Below are 21,145 nucleotides of genomic sequence, written 5' to 3'. Positions count from 1 at the left end.
TTTCTTGCCTATAATTTCTTCTGTTTTTCTACGAGAAAAGTTTTCCTTCTTTTCATAACTAGGATGCTGATGTCATTCTATTTTTTTCATCTTTGCTGATGCCTTTTGGTTTTATAGTCTAACTATTTTCTCATGTAACTCATTGGTAAGCAGTAAGGTTAAATAGCTTTCAAAGTGATTGAGGATGTTTTTTTTTTAAATTTTAAAGTATTTTATTTAATCATTTCCATGCATTATTCATTAAAGACACAGATCATTTTCTTTTCCTCCCTCCCACCCCCCATGGCCGACGCGTGATTCCACTGGGTATCACATGTGTTCTTGATTTGAACCCATTGCCATGTTGTTAATATTTGCATTAGAGTGTTCATTTAGAGTCTCTCCTTTGTCATGTCCCCTCAACCGCTGTAGTCAGGCAGTTGCTTTTCCTCGGTATTTCTACTCCCACAGTTTGTCCTCTGCTTATGGATAGTGTTTTTTCTCCTTGATCCCCGCAGATTGTTCAGGGACATTACACCGCCACTAATGGAGAAGTCCATTACGTTCAATTATGCCACAGTGTGTTTGTCTCTGTGTACAATGTTCTCCTGGTTCTGCTCCTCTCGATCTGCATCACTTCCTGGAGGTCGTTCCAGTCTCTATGGAATTCCTCCACTTTATTATTCCTTTTTGCACAATAATATTCCATCACCAACATATACCACAATTTGTTCAGTCATTCTCCAATTGATAGGCATCCCCTCATTTTCCAATTTTTAGCCACCACAAAGAGCGCATCTATGAATATTTTTGTACAAGTCTTTTTGTCCATTGTCTCTTTGGGGTACAGACCCAGCAGTGCTATGGCTGGATCAAAGGGTAGACATTCTTTTATCGCCCTTTGTGTATAGTTCCAAATTGCCCTCCAGAATGGTTGGATCAGTTCACAACTACACCAGCAATGAATTAATGTCCCTACTTTGCCACATTCCCTCCAGCATTCATTACTTTCCATGGCTGTCATGTTAGCCAATCTAGGTGTGAGGTGATACCTCAGAGTTGTTTTGATTTGCATCTCTCTGATTGTAAGAGATTTAGAACACTTCTTCATGTGCTTATTAATAGTTTTGATTTCTTTATCTGAAAACTGCCTATCCATGTCCCTTGCCCATTTATAAAATGGGGAATGGCTTGATTTTTTGTACAATTGATTTAGCTCTTTATAAATTTGAATAATTAAACCTTTGTCAGAGGTTTTTATGAAGATTTTTTCCCAATTTGTTGTTTTCCTTCAGATTTTAGTTACATTGGTTTTGTTTGTACAAAAGCTTTTTAATTTGATGTAGTCGAAATTATTTATTTTACATTTTGTGATTCTTTCTATGTCTTGCTTGGTTTTAAAGTCTTTCCCCTCCCAAAGGTCTGACATGTATACGATTCTGTGTTTACCCAATTTACTTATGGTTTCCTTCTTTATGTTTAAGTCATTCACCCATTTTGAATTTATCTTGGTGTAAGGTGTGAGGTGTTGATCCAGTCCTAATCTCTCACACACTGTCTTCCAATTTTCCCAGGAGTTTTTGTCGAATAGTGGATTTTTGTCCCAAAAGCTGGGATCTTTGGGTTTATCGTATACTGTCTTGCTGAGGTCGCTTTCCCCCAGTCTATTCCACTGATCCTCCTTTCTGTCTCTTAGCCAGTACCAAATTGTTTTGATGACCACTGCTTTATAATATAGTTTGAGATCTGGGACTGCAAGGCCCCCCCTCATTTGTGTTTTTTTTTTCATTATTTCCCTGGATATCCTTGATCTTTTGTTATTCCAAATGAACTTTGTTATGGTTTTTTCTAAATCAGTAAAGAAATTTTTGGGGAGTTCCATGGGTATGGCACTAAATAGATAAATCAGTTTGGGTAGGATGGTCATGAGGATGTTTTTGTTTTTTTATGAACTTGTCAAACAACAAACAGAGACATTTCCTTATTCAAAAAGATTAGAAAAAGATTAGATGTGATACCACAAATTAATGAACAAATGAGTCAAGCATCTAGTAAGCACTTACTTTGTGCAAAGCACTCTGTGTACAAAAAGAAAATGAAGATAGTCTCTATTCTCAAAGAGCTCACATTCTAAAATAAGAGACCTTACAAGGTTACAGCAATAAGTCAGATGGAGGGGTTCCATGCTTTAAAGGGTTCAGCAGCAAAGCAGGTGATAATAATTTTTCTCTGTCATTTGAAATGATAAAATCATATCCATTTCTGATGTCTAATATTTTGAGGGTGCCAAGGATTTTGATGAGAAACACTTTGGTCATCAGTAGTTGTGACTGCAGTACTCCTAGCAGGAGCAGACTTCAGGCTGTATCTAGTTGTATAGACTGTGCAGAGTTGCTTTCCACGTCATTGGCTATAGACACTGAGTGGGATCTGATTCAATATTCTGTACATTATAGGTTGCTGTTATTATTGTGTTTAAACCATTGCTTTTTGTATTAGGATCAGTGCAAGTATCGATTCCAAGGCAGAAGAGAAGTAAGGGGTAGGCAATTGGAGTTAAGTGACATGCACAGGGTCACACAGCTAAGAAGTGTCAGAGTCCAGATTTAAAACCAGGTCCTCCTGACTCTAGACCTGGCACTCTATCCATTGAGACACCTAGCTATATTTATAATAAATTCTTAATAAATATGTCTTAAATTGAATTTTTGAACTAAAAGCTTGCTTAATTATTACTTTTTGGTTCTTCAAAAAGTTCCTTCCCATATGAGCAGGCAGTTGTCAAAGGAAGAAATTCAAAGTATTAATAATTATATTAAAATGCTCAAATAACTAAATAAGATATATATTCTTTATATAAATATATATATATATAAATATAATATAAAGACTTTGAAGTTCTATTTCATACTATCATACTGTTAAAGATGACAAAAGAAAGTAGCAAATATTGGAGGGACTATGTAAATGTGCACAATTGTGTTATTAGTACAGCTGTGAGTTTTTCTAATCATTTTGATATGTCCATAAGCTATGTCCACAAAATTACCAAACTGCTCATACTCTTTCACCCCACTATACCACTTCTTGTTCTATATTCCAAAGAAATTAAAGAAAAAGAAAAAGGATCTATATGCACAAAACTATTTAAAGCAACTCTTTCATGGTAGCCAGCAACAGAAATTAAGGAAATGTCCTCTTAAACATAATTGCTAAGCAAATTGGGTTATGTGAATGTAATAGAATATTATCACACCATTAGAAGTGTATAATTTCAGAGAAAATTGGGAATATATGTATTAATTGATTCAGAGGGAAGTGAACCGAAATAGAACAATTTGTACAATGTTATCAATATTATAGAGAAAAACAACTTTCAAATGCTTTAGAATTCTGATTAATACAATGATAAATCACTGCCCAAAAGAATGAAGATGGAACATGTGACATCTCCTGACGGAGATGTGATGAAATTAAGGTGCAGAAAGAAACCGATTTTTTTTTGGTATGACTAATTTGGGAACATATATGTCTATTTAATTTTCTTTATTTTATCCTGGTAACAAATCCACACATAAGTTTTCCAAGGTTACATGATTTATGTTGTATCCCTCCCTTCTTCCCTCCCCTCTCCTGTAGATGGCAAGCAATTCCAAAGGGGTTACACTATGTATTATCACTCAAAACCTGTTTCCATGTTATTCCTTTTTGCAATAGAGCAATCTTTTAAAACCCAAACCCCAAATAATACACCCATGTAAACAAGTGAAAAATCACATGTTTTCTTCTGCATTTCTACTCCAACAGTTCTTTCTCTCAATGTAGATGCATTCTTTCTCATACATCTCTGAGAATTTTCCTGGATCATTATAATGTTGTTAGTAGCAAATTCTATTACATTTGATCATCTATGGGAATATATTTTGCTAGATTCTTACAGCTATGTATGGAAGTGAAAAATTTATTTGTCAAGTGATTATTTTTATCAAAAGTAGGAAGTTAGTAGGAACAGATTGTTTTTAGAATATTTATTAAATGAAAAATAGAAATGATAGAACTATTTTAAAGTTAATTTTTTTTGTCTTCCTGAAAATATAAATAGTAAAAACATGGTGTCCCTTGTGCTTAAGTTATTAGGACAAAAACCTTTGCTATTTGTTCTTGGGAGAATAATAGAACTTACTTGATCTTCTTAATCTCTGATATTGGTTAGATCATGTTTCTTATCAAATTACCCTCTTCCCAGTTAGGATCACTATTTAAGGTTGACCTTGCCAAAGTGCCATTTTCATAGTGATGATACCACAGGGACAGCCTACCTTCTACCAGAAAGATCAGGTAAGAACTAGTGCAGCAATGGCCAAAGAGGACAGAGTAGTGCAGTGTTATATATAGGTAATTAAATGGACAGCTGAAATAAAATTGTAAGAATGAAGAGATAGTATGCTGGAGGGTAAAGGATATTCCCTGGATATTGAGTCAGAAAACTAAGGTTTTGAAACCTAGTTTTGCTATTTACATGAATGGCTTTGGGTAAATCACTCTCCCTCTGCACCTCAGTTTCTTCATTTGAAGAAATTAGGTATGGAATGGGATTTATTAGATCACCTCCAAGATCTCTTTCAGCTGTAAATCTGATTATCCTTTGAACTTGTAGTCTTCACTTCTCTTGCTTTAAATATCCCAAGTGACTTTGTGATGATCAGTGAATTTTATGTACCTGCCACATTTCTAGAATGGTTATGGAATAGATGGACAGGAGGAAGCATACTTGCTGAAAGATTTCTCCTTCTCTATAGTGAAACCCCTTAATCTTTATTACTTGCTAGGATTTGGATGTGTTGCTTTTAGCATTTAGCAATCACAACAGCACAGTGTCCCATTTGGGGGGATATTCATGTATTATTTTTGTGGGTTTTCCCACTTCAAATTCATTATTCTAGAAATCTTTTTAACCTCTTTGTTTTCATTTGTATTTTCAAGAGGGTGGTACTAAAATTCTATGAACACTACAGATATGAATCTCTCCCTGAACTTCACCTTCCTCCTTTTCACAATCACAGACTTAATATATGCTATTTCTCATATTAGAGATATAAAATTTATACCCTGTTCTCACTCAAGCTCTGGGAGGAGACAGCATGATGATCATTGTATTAATCTGCTTCTTTTTTTGCTATAGAGATGAAAAGAGTTAGTGAGGAGGGGGCAGCTAGGTGGATTCAGAAACAGACCTAGACACAGGAGGTCTTGGGTTCAATTATGGCCTCAGACATTTCCTAGCTGTATGACCCTGGGAAAGTCACTAAATCATCTTCACTTAGCCCTTTACTGCTCCTTTACTACTGACCTTGGGGTCAATACACAACATTAATTGTAAAATGGAAGGTAAAAGGTTTTTTTTTTTTTTTTGTGGGGGCAGTTAGTGTTTCTAAGGAAAATGAGATGATTAATTTGGGGAAAACATCATAGGATCTAGAGTTGGATGGGTAGTTAGAGATTAATTATCTAACCTCTCCCTTCCCCATTTTACAAACGAGGAAACTAAAGCCTAGAGTAGTGGAGTGACTTGCCAGAGGTCTCATTGGAAGTAAATTGAAGAACTAGTATTCTGACTCATGACCTTTGATTACAATTCCAATAGACTTTCCATTACATATAATTGTATATGTATATTACATAAAAATATAATTATACATAATTATTTTCGAATGTCTAGAGAGAGACAAAGGACTGTATATAATTAGTTATCATTAATTTCCCCTTAGGAAGAACAAAAGGAAGCAGGCTTAAACATGAAGGATATGAATGTGAGATTTCATATATTTGTGACTTTGTCAGAGTGAAATATCTCCTTCATTGACTTAAATTTCCATACATGCCTTGGGAGGCCATCTCAGTGAACTGCTCTGGCCACTTAAAAATTCACCACAAGAACCCAAACCTCTGATAAGAATCCCCTTTTGGGTGGTTCTCAGATGGTAAACAAATGGTTGCTGGATCTATACCAGAAGTCTTTCTAAATTTGCAGAACTTGTCACAGTCCAGTTTCCCTGTTGTACATTCACATACAAAGAATCAACTTTATATAACATTGAGGAATAGGAAGAAGACTTTAGTCAGTGAATGGAATTGTCAGAAAAAGATCAACAAAAAACGTGTTTCTCAGAGAAGTTTTCAAAATTTCTTCTCTAGAAGCCTTTAAAAAGATGACGCATACCAACCAAGAGAGTTTGACTTCAGCCTGAAGACAGAGAAGTCAATAAAACAACTTTTCAATGTGCTAATTGACTTGATGCTAGTTTCAACTTCTGTCTTCCTTTACCCCATCCAGAAATGCTGGTCATTTCGAGCAGTATTACAAAGGAAAAATTCTTGTTTCCTCCACATTACTCCCAAGCCTTTGACTCTTGATAACCAAATTAATTTTTTAAACCTCTTTGAGTTTGAGAATCTGGGATTTAACCACTATGAGAACCATTAACATAAAGGAAAATTGGTCCTCTTCTGTCATGATCCACACTTACCCTTCATTCCTTCAATGAGAAAGTGAGTTGTACAGCTTAGTTCTGACTGAGATGTCTTTGGGTAAATTATTATTCTTCAGAGACCAAGTCCCAAGAGAATTTACTTGTAGTTGGAGACTGTCCATGTATCTGCTGTATTTAGCCAGGGGTTTCTTTCTGCTCCTAATATCAGCAAAATTCCCCCAGCAGCCTCTGAATGGAACTAAGAAATGGCCTCTTGTGAATCTCATGTTTTCCAATTTAAAACTGAACAGGTAAATGGAATTTTCAGCCTTCAAAATAGTATGGGGATGTTCAGAGAGGGGGACATTTCACCATTCTAGAATTGGTAATTACTTTTATAATCCATGAGGTTGTAGGTTTCTCCCATCTCCCTCCCCAAAAGAAAAAAGTTAACCTATTTCTACATAAATAACCATGAGACTTCTCACTCATACTTCAAAGAATTTATAAGACAAAATGTTTTAAGTATGCTAAATTAAATATTCAGAATTAATCATAATAATAGCTAGAATTTATATAGGGCTAACTATGCAGCAGGGCATATGATAATTCATGTATTAAGTCTGCTAAGTGCTCGACAATTATTCATTTGATCCTCACAACAAACCTGGGAGCTATGTGCTATTATTATTTTACAAATGATGAAACTGAGGTAGCAGAGGTAAAAGGTTTGTCCAGGGGCACATAGTAAGTATCTGAGGTTGGATTTGAACTCAGATCTTCCTGACTCTAAGCTCAATATTTTATTTATTTTGCCAACTAACTAGCAAAGTCCCTCATGCCCTAATCCTACAAGGAGGATATATCTATATCTATATCTATATCTATATCTATATCTATATCTATATCTATACATAGTTAGTCCTTCAACATATACAATATATATTTGCTCTTGGCTTATAGATTAAATACAAATCATTTAAAAGGATTAGACAACCATGGAATGTTTTTGGTTGTATCCAGTTCACTATCATTGGTATCTATCCAGGCAGGACACACTTGTTGGAACCCTGTGTTCTATGGATATTTGTTAGAAAAGAGTTACTTTGTAGTCTCTCAAAATGTGGGCTACATATCCAGGTCTACACTACCATATCAATGTGGGACTTTGTAATTATTCAGTGAACTGACAAAAACAGAACCTTGTCGGCTGCCTCCTGGAAAGGAAATCACACTCAATCCATCGCCCTTTTTGGGTTGGGGTTGAGGTTCTGCCACCCTATAGGGTCAATAATGGAGAGGATATTAACTCCATCATCTTCTCTCCCAGACACAGCACATCTGTGATGTTGGAAAAGGAAAGAAATTCAGAGACTTAGTTACTGCACAGCACTGCTAGAAAAATGAGGAAAGAAGACATAGCCATCTAAAGTTGGTGTTTCCCCTTAATTTAATATGCTAGGTGGTGGTGCTTTTCAGAGAGATTAAACAGAGAATGAATGAATATAATCAACTGAAATGTTAAAAGGTGAGAGAAGGCTCAGCTTAAAAGCTTAAACCAAGGCTTCAGAACCTATGGTCCACTTATATTTTTAAACCATTACCTTCCATCTTGGAATCAATGCTCTGTATTGGTTTCAAGGTAGAAGAGTGGTAAGGGCTAGGTAATGGGGGTTAAGTGACTTGCCCAGGGTCATGCAGCTGGGAAGTGTATGAGGCCAAATTTGAACCTAGGAACTCCCTTCTCTAGGCCTGACTCTCAATCCACTAAGCTACCCAGCTGCCCCCAGCCCACTTTTTAAAGTTAATAATCAGGCAGATTTTGTATGGTATGGTGGAGAATTACTGCTACCATGTCTCTCCCATTTGTTTCTCTTAATAGATACAGAAACTTAACTCTTCCAAATCCTACTTTTATTTTAATTAGGCCATGGTCCCCATCATCAGTGTCCCTTTCCTTATCCTAGCATGAAGTTCAGAAGTTGCCACCTCAGCATCCTATTTTATTTTTTAATTTTATTTATATATATATTTTTAATTTTAATTTTAATTTAATTTTAATTTAAAAACATTAATTTTATTTATTTAATTTTATTATTAATTAAATTTATTAAATTTTTATTTAATATATTATTATTAAATAAATAAATAATTATTTATTTAGTTTAGAACATTTTTATTTGGTTACAAGAATCATATTCTTTCCCTCCCTTCCCTCCACCCACCCTTCCCATAGCCGACACGCAATTCCACTGGGTATTAAATGTGTCTGTGATCAGAACCTATTTCCATGTTGTTGTTTGCACTAGGATGATCATTTGGAGTCCATCCCCAATCATATCCCCACGACCCATGTAATCAAGCAGTTGTTTTCTTCTGTGTTTCTACTCCCACAGTTTTTCCTCTGAATGTGGATAGTGTTCGTTCTCGTAGATCCCTCTGGGATGTTCAGGATCACTGCATTGCCACTAATGGAGAAGTCCATTACATTCGATTGTACCACAGTGTATCAGTCTCTGTGTACAATGTTCTCCTGGTTCCGTTCCTCTCACTCTGCATCAATTCCTGGAGGTTGTTCCAGTCCCCATGGAATTCCTCTACTTTATTATTCCTTTTAGCACAATAGTATTCCATCACCAACATATACCACAATTTGTTCAGCCATTCCCCAATTGAAGGGCATCCCCTCATTTTCCAATTTTTTGCCACCACAAAGAGCACAGCTATGAATATTCTTGTACAAGTCTTTTTCCTTATTATCTCTTTGGGGTACAAACCTAGCAGTGCTATGGCTGGATCAAAGGGCAGACAGTCTTTTAGAACCCTTTGGGCATAGTTCCAAATTTCAGCATCCTATTTTTAAAATGTTGCCAACCTGTAATTCAAACCAAAATAATAAGAGATCCAATTTATAGAGCACTTTCTATTAATTAGTGCAAATTCAATTATCTTCATTTCACAGAGAAAGAAATGAAGGCTCTGAAAGTTTGGCTTTCACAAAGTTACACAGTTAGGAAATACTAAAAACAAAATTGTAATGAAAGATTCAAAACAAATAAAATGAAATTTCACAAGGAAGAGCACAACAACCTGTTTACTTTGAATTCAACATATTTGCTGAGTACCTGTCACATACAGGTCCTGTTGTTGTTGTTGTTTTTTAATTAATTAATTAATTCATTTATTTATTTTTCCCTTTTAAACATTATTTTATTTGGTCATTTTCAAACATTATTCATTGGAAAAAAAGATCATTTTCTTTTCTTCCCCCCCCACCACGATCCCTCCCATAGCCGACGCACATTTCCACTGGGTATCATATGTGTCCTTGATTCGAACCCATTTCCATGTTGTTGGTATTTGCATTAGGGTGTTCATTTAGAGTCTCTCCTCAATCATATCCCCTCAATCCCTGTAGTCAAGCAGTTGCTTTTCCTCAGTGTTTTTACTCCCACAGTTTGTCCTCTGCTTGTGGATAGTGTTTTTTCTCCAAGATCCCTGCAGATTGTTCAGGGACATTGCATTGACATTAATGGAGAAGTCTATTACATTCAATTGTACCACAGTGTATCAGTCTCTGTGTACAATGTTTTACTGGTTCTGCTCCTTTCGCTCTGCATCACTTCCTGGAATTTGTTCCCGTCTCCATGGAATTCCTCCACTTTATTATTCCTTTTAGCACAATAGTATTCCATCACCAACGTATATCCTGTTGTTTTTTTTAAACATTTCTATAACTAGAAAACAGCTAAACTTTACAGGAATTCATATGAAAAGCTATTAGGATTTATAAATGACTACAAATGGTAGGTTAGCCAAGAGTGTGATTTAGCTTTTGATAAATTACTCATCCAATTTTAGAGAAAGAGCATCTTAGCTAAGGGAGGGTAACAGAGTAGGCTCTACATGGATCAGACCACAGCTGGAGCAATTTGACTAGTTATTTTCACCAACCTAAAAGATAATGGTGAATCCAAACAGATGGTGGCTAGGCTGGTGAGATATTCACAGACTGTTCTATGAGGTGAGAATAAAGAAAGTTTAGCTCTATGAATACTAGGGGGAAAACATCATAACTCTCTTCAGATTTTTTCTGGGCCATGTGAAAGACAGCAGTCATCTGAAGCACTTGTGGTGCTTCAAGAGGAAAAAAATGGGACCAATAGATACAGAAAAGCAGATTTCAGTTCAATATAAGGAAGAATTTTCCTACAATTAGGGGTTGTCCAATGGATGGAATAAGCTGCCAAAGGATAGGAGCCTCCTAGTTGATAGGAGCCTCCCAGTTGATAGGAGCCTCCCAATAAAATGAAACCATTTTATTGAATTCAATACTGAAAGGAACAAATTCCAGCTATCTCATTTCACAGATAAGGAAGATGGGTTAAGGCAGAAGCTATTGTAGAAGGGTTTTTTACCTTTGGACAGAATTTCAACTCTTTAAAGTCTTAAAGACGCATTCCAATTCTAAGATTCTATGGTTAAATAGTGGCAATGCTGATAAATATTGGCCAAAGTAAAATCATGTCTGCAACCCTTGAGGTCCCTTTAAAGACTTCCACGTGAGGGTATTTCACGAAATGTTGGGTTGCAAGACAGAAACCCTTGGAAATGTTTATGTTTAGGACTAAGAATTTATTTCTTTTATCTAAAAATAGTTAGCGACTCAAAGAGCTTCATATAAAATCAAGCATATTGATTACCAGTTCTCCAATAAGTATTTATTTCCCAAACAAGGAATAAACAAAGCTTTGAGATTTTTTTCCTCTGGGACCTTTAATCTCCTGAGACTTCTACTTCAGAGTAAACAATGAGTATAAGGAAAAAGTAATTTGACTCTAATGCTTTTAAAGGGATTTGAAATCAACCTAGATATCAGTTTATAGATTTTTAGGGACATGTAATTTTAAAAAGATTTTTCAGAGACTGAGGAAAGGCTGGAAGTATAGTGGCTGTTCATGGACTTGACACTACAACTGATGAGCCATGGAGGCTTTAACCTGATTCATTTTTCTAACCCGGGACAGTTCTTTCATCCTTAGACAGCCTGGTGGCCCTCTGCCTCCAGGGACTTATGATATTGGTGTTAGTACCAACATTTAGCCCTATTGCAGCTCAGAACTTCAGAACTCAAATGATCCACCACAATCGACCTTCCCAGCAACAGGGTTTGAACTATGTTGTCTAGAAGTTTAAATCTTCTTAAACAGATATTGGAATTTTGTAATTTTCTTTATATTTTCTGAGGGTTTTCAAAAAGCTGATCCTTGCCAAATGCTCACATTGGGCAAAGTTTGGGAATGTGTTTCTGATTTTTTCTTTTTTTAAAATAATAATTAATCCATTACTTCAATAGTGAACTATTCAGAGGTTTCATTGGAACCTGAAGGTGTTTATGGGCTCCTGAAGTCTGTGCCAGCAGAGCATAGCTGGGTAGGTCTCACCAAGATGGAAAAGCTTGAGCCTGGCAATGGACAATATATCTGTCATCCAAGGACCAGTCGTGCAGAGAACTTTAGGGAGGCTTATCCCCAGATGGGAGATGGGAGGAGCTATATGATCTGAGTAAGTAAAGGAAGTATGTGGTTGAATGCCATAATTATAGGTGGCTGACATGTTGAAATAAGTAGAATATTTTTATAAACATCCATAAACTGCAGGGTATGTTTCCTTGTTTGTTTTTAAAAGTCTCAGAGTAATCAATGAGATGAAATACTTTTTTATTAGTGAAATTAATTTTCTTTCTTCATGTGTGAAAAAAAAAGTTTCCCCTTTTGGATTCTTGATATCTTCTCAACCACTGGCAAGAGACTTCTTGATTAAGTGGTCTGACAAGTCAGCAAATTAATCAAGAATGATCCCTTAGTCATAGAGATTCTTTTTTTTTTTAATGCCTTGCTTTCTCTCTTAGACTTGATAGTAAGGGTTAAACAATTGGAGGTAAGTGATTTGCCCAAGGACACAGAACTGTGGAAGTGGTTCTGACACTAAATTTGAACCCAGGACCTTCTTTCTCCAGGCTTGGCTCTCTATCCACTGAGCCACCTAGCTGTCCCTGTCACAGGACTCAACCTGGAGCCTGTGAACTTTTGAAAAATAATTTTAATGACTATTTCCATATACATGTTTTCCTTTGTAATCCAAAGTATTCTATTTTCTTGATTTAAAAGCCTTATTCTGAAAGGGAGAAGACCAACACCATCAAACTCCAAAGACAGACTAAAAAGTTAAGAGCCTCTGCCTTCATCTTATCTGCTTTGATGTTCCTAAGATTGTATTAATAATAATAACTAGCATTTATGTTGAGTTTTAATACTTAAAAGTTTTATATATTTTTTTATTATTCTATCTTTCCAACAAATCTGTGAGTAAGAGAAGAGAAAATTCCTATTTTCAAGATGAGGGAGCTGAGGCTCAGCTGAAATTTGCCTCCCACCTCTCTAGTCACTCAAGCTAAGTTCAAATTCATCTCTGACTCTTCTCTAATTGCTCTGTCCTACCCCCACCTCCCATTAGCAAATTAATTCCAAATCACAGGATCATAAACACATGGATTTGGACCTGGAAGGAGCCTGAGAGGTCATCAAGTCCCACCCTTTTAATTTTACAAATGGATAAACTGAGACCCAGAGAGATTAAGTAACTTTTCTAGTGTTATATAGCTAGCATCTGAGGAAGGATTCCAAGTTATATCTTCCTCACTTCAAGTCCAGAGCTCTAGTCACTTTGTTCAGCCTTTTTTATTCAACTGCACACACATTTTTCCCCATCGCTTTCTGAAGCTTAAACAATCAACAGAACAAAAAGCCAAGCCCTGATTTATAGTACTTGCTGATTTCTGAGATATAAAGGCACACACTGAAGATTTAACAAGGGGTCTCAGTTGGAACTGACCCAAGCACACCCCCTGTTCTACCCCATCACACATTCTTAGAAGTTCAGGAGCTTATTTTTAATCTTTATCATATTTTTTACCTGAAATGTATCAGATTGACAAATTGTAAGATCTGAAACCAGTATATTGTTCATTTTTATATTCTCTGAAAAAAAGCTTAGTTTATTGAACATTGTAGGGGATCAATTTGTATTTGTTGAACATGAAGATATATTTTAGTTTTAGTAGTTTAGCTACCATGAATTGATAAAGAGTGGAGTGAGCAGAACCAGAGGAATGATTAAACAATCATCATCATCATCATCATCATCATCATCTAACATTTATAGAGGGTTTATTATGTGCAAGCACTGTGCTATTAAGCACTTTACAATTATTATTTCATTTGATCCTCACAGCTCTGGTAAAGAGGTACTCTTTTTTATAACACCATTTTATAGATGAAACAAACTAAGGAAAGCAGAGGTTAAATGACTTGTCCACAGTCACACAGCTAGTAAGTGTCTGAGGCTGTATTTTGACCCATGCCTTTGTAATAGATGATATTTGATTAATTAATTAACTTAATTAAGCACTTGCTTAAACATTTTTTCTGCTGTTTCTTAGGGATTGTAAAGTTCAGTCTTTTAGGGGTGCCAAAATGTAATAGATGATATTTGAGGGTATATTTGATGGCTACTAGCTAACTAATAGATCAGGCAGCTATCTTCCTTTTGCGTACCCTCCTTCTTCTATACTTCTCTTCCTCCCCTCTTCCAATCTCCCTTCCTCCCCTCTTCTTCCCTTCAGTTTCCCCTTCCCCCTTCTTAAATTTAGCCTCCTTCCAAGTCACTCAGGGTGAGCTATGATGTTTCAGAGGAAATACTCTTTTCTCTTCTTAATCTCAAGTAAGGGTTTATTGGGGAAAACAGGAAATATGGAGGATAAGGTAAGAGGGGTGGGCCTTCCCTATTATCTATAATGAGTGTTAGGTTGGAGGATATTGAGCAAAATGGCAATTCAGTAACTAGCATGAAACAGAGCCAGTCAGAGAGAGATATATGGACTATTGTCCTTCTTCTTCTGCCTTCAATTCATCCAGGCCATCTCCAACTTGATTATCCAAAGTCCCAGAGATAAACCCAGCTTCTTCCTTCAGTCACCACCATCAGCCAAAAGATTCAAAACCAGTCACCGTTGGCTTGGCTCCAAACTGCTTTTTCCGGTAACATTCCAAATGGAATTTTCCTTTGACAGCTGACCCATCTCCAGCTTCTATCATTTGCATGCATGCCTCTAACACATCTTTCTGACTCTAGACCCTGATGTTCTGTCCACTGTGCCACTGGTGGAATAGCAATAAAGACAATTACAATCACAATACTGTAAAATCAAGCAACTTTGAAAGCTTTAGGAACCATGATCAACACAATGGCCATTCATGGCTCATGACGAAACATGATATTCATGACAGAGAAGTAGGAGACATATATGTATACATAATATATGCTGTATAAAGCCATTAGGAGATTTATTTTGCTTGACTAGGTATATTTGTGGGAGAAATTTTTTCCCAGTGGAGTTGGGAGGGAAAAGGCAATGACAATGATATCTTTTAATAAAAAATATGTAAATATAATAATAAATATATAAATAAGTTAAATATAATAACAAATAAAAATAAGGTAGCACAGTGGATAGAGCACCAAGTCTTGAGTTAGGAGAACCTAGATTCCATATGACTTCAGACACTTCCTAGTTGTGTGACCCCGGGCAAGTCATTTTACCCAAATTACCTAGCCCTTAACCCAACTGTCTTAGAATTGATACTAAGACAGAAGATAAGAGTTTAAAAAAAGAGAGATGTGGTATGCTACAAATGTGATTGCATGCATTTTCAAATGAGGTCACTATTATTGTTTTTACTTACCTCTTTTACTTTGCTTTCAGAGACCTCTGACAAAGTGTAGGCAATCTGTAAATGTATATGATGAGAAAACACCAATAAAATATGTTTTCAAGATGGATTTTTCTGAATGACAGCTTTTATGTACAGCTTTTCTATTGATACAAGTTCTTAAATCGACTGTATCTTGATTTTGGGGGGAAGGGTACAATAAGACTCAGACTAAGAGGCAGCATAGTGAAATAAATAGAGAGAGGACTGGGCTTGGCATTAGAAACACCCTTTAGTTCAAGTCTCCTTTTGTGTGGCCATAAGGAAGTCAATAACCTCTCAATACCTTAGGTAAACTCACCTAAGCTATATTGTCATAAGTAAGTTGCTAAATTTATGGAGGGATTTCCTAATGAAATCATGGGTCTTCCCCACTTCCACCACCACCACCAAAGGGTAGGGGGATGAACTCAGACTGAGAATTTTTGAAAAGTCATTAATTTGTAGAAATCTGAAATGTTGTTACTTTTCTTTTTAATCTAGAGAATTAAATTATACCTGTGAATCAGGGACAAACATCCTATAAATCTATTGCTTTCTTTGAGGAAAAAGAGGTCTGCTTAAATCTATTTTGAAGGTCATCCTAATCATCTGAGACAAAGTGGTTTTCATAGTATCATCATGTCCGAGAAGTTTGTTTGGCTACTTATTCTTCCTCTGACTCTAACAGGAACAGTCTTCAGTGGGAATGTTCTGATTTGGCCCACAGATGCCAGCCACTGGCTAAATATTAAGATCATTATAGAAGAACTAGCTCAAAGAAATCATAATGTCACTGTGTTGACTTCACAAAGTGCTCTCTTCATTAAACCCAGTCCTGAATTACAGGTGAACTTTGAGGTGTTTCCTGTTCTTTTTGGAAAGAAAGATATAAATTCCTTGATTCATGATTTAATTATGCTGTGGTTAGACCACAGGCCAACTCCTCTGACACTCTGGAAATTCTATCAGGAACTGGGAAAATTGTTTGAGACCTTCTATAAAGTTAATATACAAATCTGTGATGGAGTGCTAAATAATCAAAGATTAATGGCGAAGCTTCAGATGGAAAAGTTTGAAGTGTTAGTAGCAGATCCAGTAACCATCTGTGGGGATCTAGTTGCTCTCAAGTTAGGAATTCCATTTATGTACACCTTGAGATTCACACCTGCCTCCACAGTGGAGAGACATTGTGGGAAAATCCCAGCGCCTGTTTCCTATGTACCAGCTGCCTTGTCAGAACTCACTGATCAGATGCCCTTTGGAGAACGAATTAAAAATATGTTGTCTTATTATCTGCAAGACTATATATTTCAGTCCTACTGGGGAGAATGGGATTCATACTACAGCAAAATTTTGGGTAAGTCTGGATAATCTATAAAATTTTCCTTTCTGTTGACAATTTAAGCCCTGAACCAGTCTATCACAGGAAATACTTTATTACTTTAAGGGTAAAGAATGACTAAACTGAAATGAAACCTTTCACCATGGAAAAAGGGAAGAGCCTTCTAAATAAGAAGGGTCTTATTCCTTTCCAAATACAATGTGTAAAATGATATGTGACCCAGGAGGGATACACCCATAAGGAATGAAAGAGGGTGAGAACGTTGTTGTTAGCATTAATTCTTTGGATCAAACCCAGGTTTGAGGCTCAAAAATTCTTCCCCTTTCTTTTTATTACATGCTGTAGTTTCCTCCTGTTCCCCAGTAAGCTGCTTGGCATTTGAAGAAAGTAACATGTGATAGTGCCCTTGTTTTTTGCAAAGATCTTTATATAACACGGATATCTCACTGTAAAGTAGTTCATAGCTATTCTTTTATTACTTCACCAACAAAACATATTTCTTTTTCAGTTTTGTCTCTGTCAAAATATGGCATATTTAATTTTTTGTCAGTGATATTGTTATCATAATTGATATTATTCTTAATATCAATTGTTATTAACAATATTTTATTCATTTAGTGCTTTATGGTTTGCAAAATGCTATTCATGTTATTTCATTTGATCTTCACAACAAGCCCATGAAATAGGTGCTATTATTATCCTCATTTTACAGATGAAGAAATGAGGAAAAGAGAAATGAGTTTACCCAGCATCATATAGCTAGTGAATATTTGAGCCAGGATTTGAACTGGAGGCATTTCTAGTTTAGCACACAATTTGTTGAACCACCTAGTTGTCTAGTCACCTGGACACCAAGTCCCATTTTTACTAAAAGTAGATCTCATATAACTAAGCCAATTTTCTCATAATCAAACACTTTTTGAGTCTGATTGTGATTGAATTAACATTTGGAATTCCAGGGGTTATGTAAAGATGCAGTATAGGTACTATGATATACCTAGGTAGAATAGTGGATTGAGTGCTGGTTCAGGAGTCAGGAAACCCTGAGTTCAAATTTGGTCTCATACATTTACTGGTTGGTGACCTTGGGCAAGTCATTTAACTCAATTTGCCTCAGTTTCTTCATCTGTAAAGTGAGCTGGAGAAGGAAATGTCAAACTACTCCAGTATCTTTGCCAAGAAAACTCTAAATGGGGTCATGAAGAGTAGGACTCAACTGAACAACAGGTACCATGAAACTTTCGAATTCTTGATTTTCTCCCAGACTCAGATGAAGGGTCACTTTGGCATAAGGATGTTTCTGGTTGTCCCGGTTGCTGGTTATTTTGTGTTTACTTTCTATGTGTTTTGTATTCAATTCTATCAGCTCTTATTCTATCATAACTATTGGAATTTAAGTTCTTTAAAGGCAAAGATTCTTTAGCTTTTGTCTGTGCAGCCTCAATGCCATGCATATTAAAGAAACTTTTAAAATGCTTATTGATTTACTCTTGTTTGATGGATATCTCTTGGATGGAAATAATTGAAATAATTCAGTTCTGAGAAACTCTTCTCGAAATGGTGGAGAGAATAGAAACAGAACAGTTGAGCTCTTAAGACTTCTCCAATGAGGATAAAATAAAAGAACATCCAACTTTGCCAGCCTGTCCAAAGAGATATCTTGCCAGCACCAGGGAAAGGGTTCTGAAGGAAGTCTTCTATTTTGGGGATCAATAAGTCAAGGAAGAGCTGTGGGGAGGGGCAGAGAGGAAGGGAAACCTGAACCAATGACTAGTCAAGGACACCAGAAGCCAGTAACTTGTGTGGCACTGATTTTAAATGGATTCAAAATCCTTCAAGGCTTCAGCGGGGAATGACAAAAATGAAGGTATACGATTGCCCCTTGTCAATATACCACTTTGTATATTGTCCTGTGTAGACCCTACTTGGGCAGACCACCTTGATGTGTACTAGCCAGCCATTTCTGAGATCACTAAAAAACACTGAATTCATAATTTAGATTTTTAAGTAGCCTAGATCAGTACCAAAGGTGACCTCACCATTCTTTCCAGATATTTACAAAGCCTGACATATAAACTCAATTTAGGATTTAAAATTGGAAAAGTTAGTAAACACAAGAAAACATTAACAATAAAGAAATATTATGGAGTCAGAGATGCTTAAGACATGAACTTAGAGGATGAGAATAACTGTACATCATCTACAGAAATTAAAGTGTAAGGTCAGAGCATAACCTTGATTTTTCCTTTCCTCTTGGCAGCTTTGGATTACATAGTTGTGAAAAATCCATCCCACTTTCAGATATAGTTTGTCACAGTCATATATAATTGTCCCTCACTATATCACAGTTCAATTATTGCAGTTTCACTGTATCACAGGTTTAAAAACATCTAATTCTGTATCACGGAGTTTTCACTATATCACAGGATTTTGTGGATACATACTGTATTGTACACAATGGAAATGCAGTATACCACTACTCCTTGCACAGGTTTGCCAAGTGAGATTGTACATGGCACACGATTGGTTGATGGAATGAAAGGCAACCAACCACAGTGCTGTATTCTGTATTATGGTTGCTCATTGGCTCAGTGGCTGTAGCATTGGTCTGTTTGCTTTCCTGCACTGTGCCCATTAAGTTCAGCATCTCTCCTGGTTCACTTACATCAATGTCTGATGGCTACTGTAGAGTTGTTCTGCAATGTATTCTTGTGAAGTTTTCATAAAAGTTTGAATTTATTTCAAGCTCTATGCCACCCAAATGTTCTGTGTCTTCTAAGGTTTTTGGCAGTGAATGCTGCTATTTTGCAGATTTTTACCTATCATGGGAGTCTCTGGAATATAACTCCTAATATAGGTGAGGGAATCACTGTACTCAGAAGAACAAGAAGCCTTCTAGCTCAATACCTTCTTCTGACAAATGAGGAGATAGAGATCTAAAGATTACAGTAACTTAGCTAAGGTGATAAAACTAGCTAATGTTCAGAATTTTTTATAAAACTTCTTGAAAAATCAGAAAATCTGCCACATGCCAGCTATATAAAAGGAAGCCAGAATGATTGCTGAAGTCATAGTTTTTATATAACTAAGCTTCAAAATGTGCTTACATTCTCTGTGTGCTTCATGTAACTGAAGCTTTACAAACAAAAGATATCACTTCTTTGGGTCTGAGTTTAGCGATATGATCTTTTTCTGAAGTTTTCCAAGTAAAAATAATCTATCACATGCTGGCTGTTTTTGGCAGATCTGGTTGTAAAATAATACTTTAATCAGGCAAGAACATTCCCGATTAAAACATTGCTCTGTCAGATTAAATAACTTATGTTCACTAGCAATAGCCCATCCATGATTCTTCGATTCTCTGTGAAGAAATAAAATGGACTAGGAGAATGAAAGGTGAAATAAAGATATATGGAGCATTGATAAAGAAAACATCAGCTTGACCTGTGGGTAAGTCAAACAAGCTAGGAAGAAGCTATCTTACTGCAGTAATTAAATTATTTCTTTTTATTAGGAAAATTGCTTGTAAGAGATTTTAGGTATAAAGTAAAATAATACAGTCTTCTAGAATAGCATCAAATATGGTGATAAAAATACTGTTGGAAACATGCTGTTGCCACCTAGTGAAATCTAGAGAGAATTGATGTTATAGCATGTTCTTCTTCCCTATAATAGACCTCAAAACCGCTTCACGTTTCCCTATTCTCTTTTATTTTAACAATATTTACTTATTTGTTACAATAAAATTTCCAGATATCTCCCTCCCTGCCCTCACCTCTTCACATAAGAAAAGGCATCATTTGATAAAAAGATATATGGATATATGAAAGTTTGTCTTGTTCTGTTTATCAGTTCTTTCTCTGAGGGTGGACATATACAAATCATTCATTAAAGAATATTTCTGCTGCTCCATGTAATGTTCTTTTGGTTCTGTTTACTTGTTGCTCTATATAATGTTCTCTTGGTTCTGTTCATTTCACTCTTCAAAATTTCATGTAGGTTGTTCCATAATTTAACAAAAATTAACCTTCTTGTCATTTCCTACAGTATAGTAGTATTCCATCAAAACCATATGCTACAACTTATTTAGCCATTTCCTGGTTGATGGATATTCAAAGAGAGCTACTATAAATATTTTTTAAACATATGGGTTCTTTTCCTTTTTCTCTGATCACATACTTCCAGATTGCTCTCCAAAATGATTGGATCATTTCATAGTTCCACCAACAGTGTATTAGTGTTTTCTACATCCACGCCAACATTTGTCATTTTGCCCTTTTTTCATTTTAGCCTGTCTGACAGATATGAGATGACCTCTCAGAGTTGTTCCAATTCATATTTCTCTAAATCAATGAAGCAGGGCATTCTTCATGTAGTGATATATGGCTTCTATTTCTTTATTCAAAAATTGTTCAGATCTTTTGACCATTTATCAATTTGGGAATGGTTCATATTCTTATGAGCCTCACAAAGTTCTGTATATATTTTAGATATAAGACTTCCATCTCAGAAAATATCTATAAAATTTTCTCCAATTTTGT

General features: G+C 35.9%; 2 protein-coding genes across 2 annotated transcripts in view; both read left to right on the top strand.

The window, feature by feature from the left end:
* The window catches only part of LOC100010818 (UDP-glucuronosyltransferase 2A2), a 251,836-nt gene that overhangs the window by 15,637 nt on the left and 215,054 nt on the right, over positions 1-21,145 (top strand). The window lies entirely within an intron of this gene.
* LOC130455061 (UDP-glucuronosyltransferase 2A2-like) lies at positions 15,023-17,074 on the top strand. Its single transcript, XM_056802697.1, has one exon. It carries the CDS (start codon positions 15,902-15,904, stop codon positions 16,631-16,633), a length of 732 nt encoding a protein of 243 aa, XP_056658675.1. The 5' UTR covers positions 15,023-15,901; the 3' UTR covers positions 16,634-17,074.

This window comes from Monodelphis domestica, chromosome 6 (genome assembly GCF_027887165.1).
Source record: "Monodelphis domestica isolate mMonDom1 chromosome 6, mMonDom1.pri, whole genome shotgun sequence".
Taxonomy (NCBI): domain Eukaryota; kingdom Metazoa; phylum Chordata; class Mammalia; order Didelphimorphia; family Didelphidae; genus Monodelphis; species Monodelphis domestica.
The sequence above is the reverse complement of the archived record's forward strand: the minus strand, read 5'-3'. Positions and strand labels throughout refer to the sequence as shown.

Coding starts and splice junctions, on each gene's coding strand:
- LOC130455061 (XM_056802697.1), top strand. CDS start 15,902: ATGTCCGAGAAGTTTGTTTGGCTACTTATTCTTCCTCTGACTCTAACA.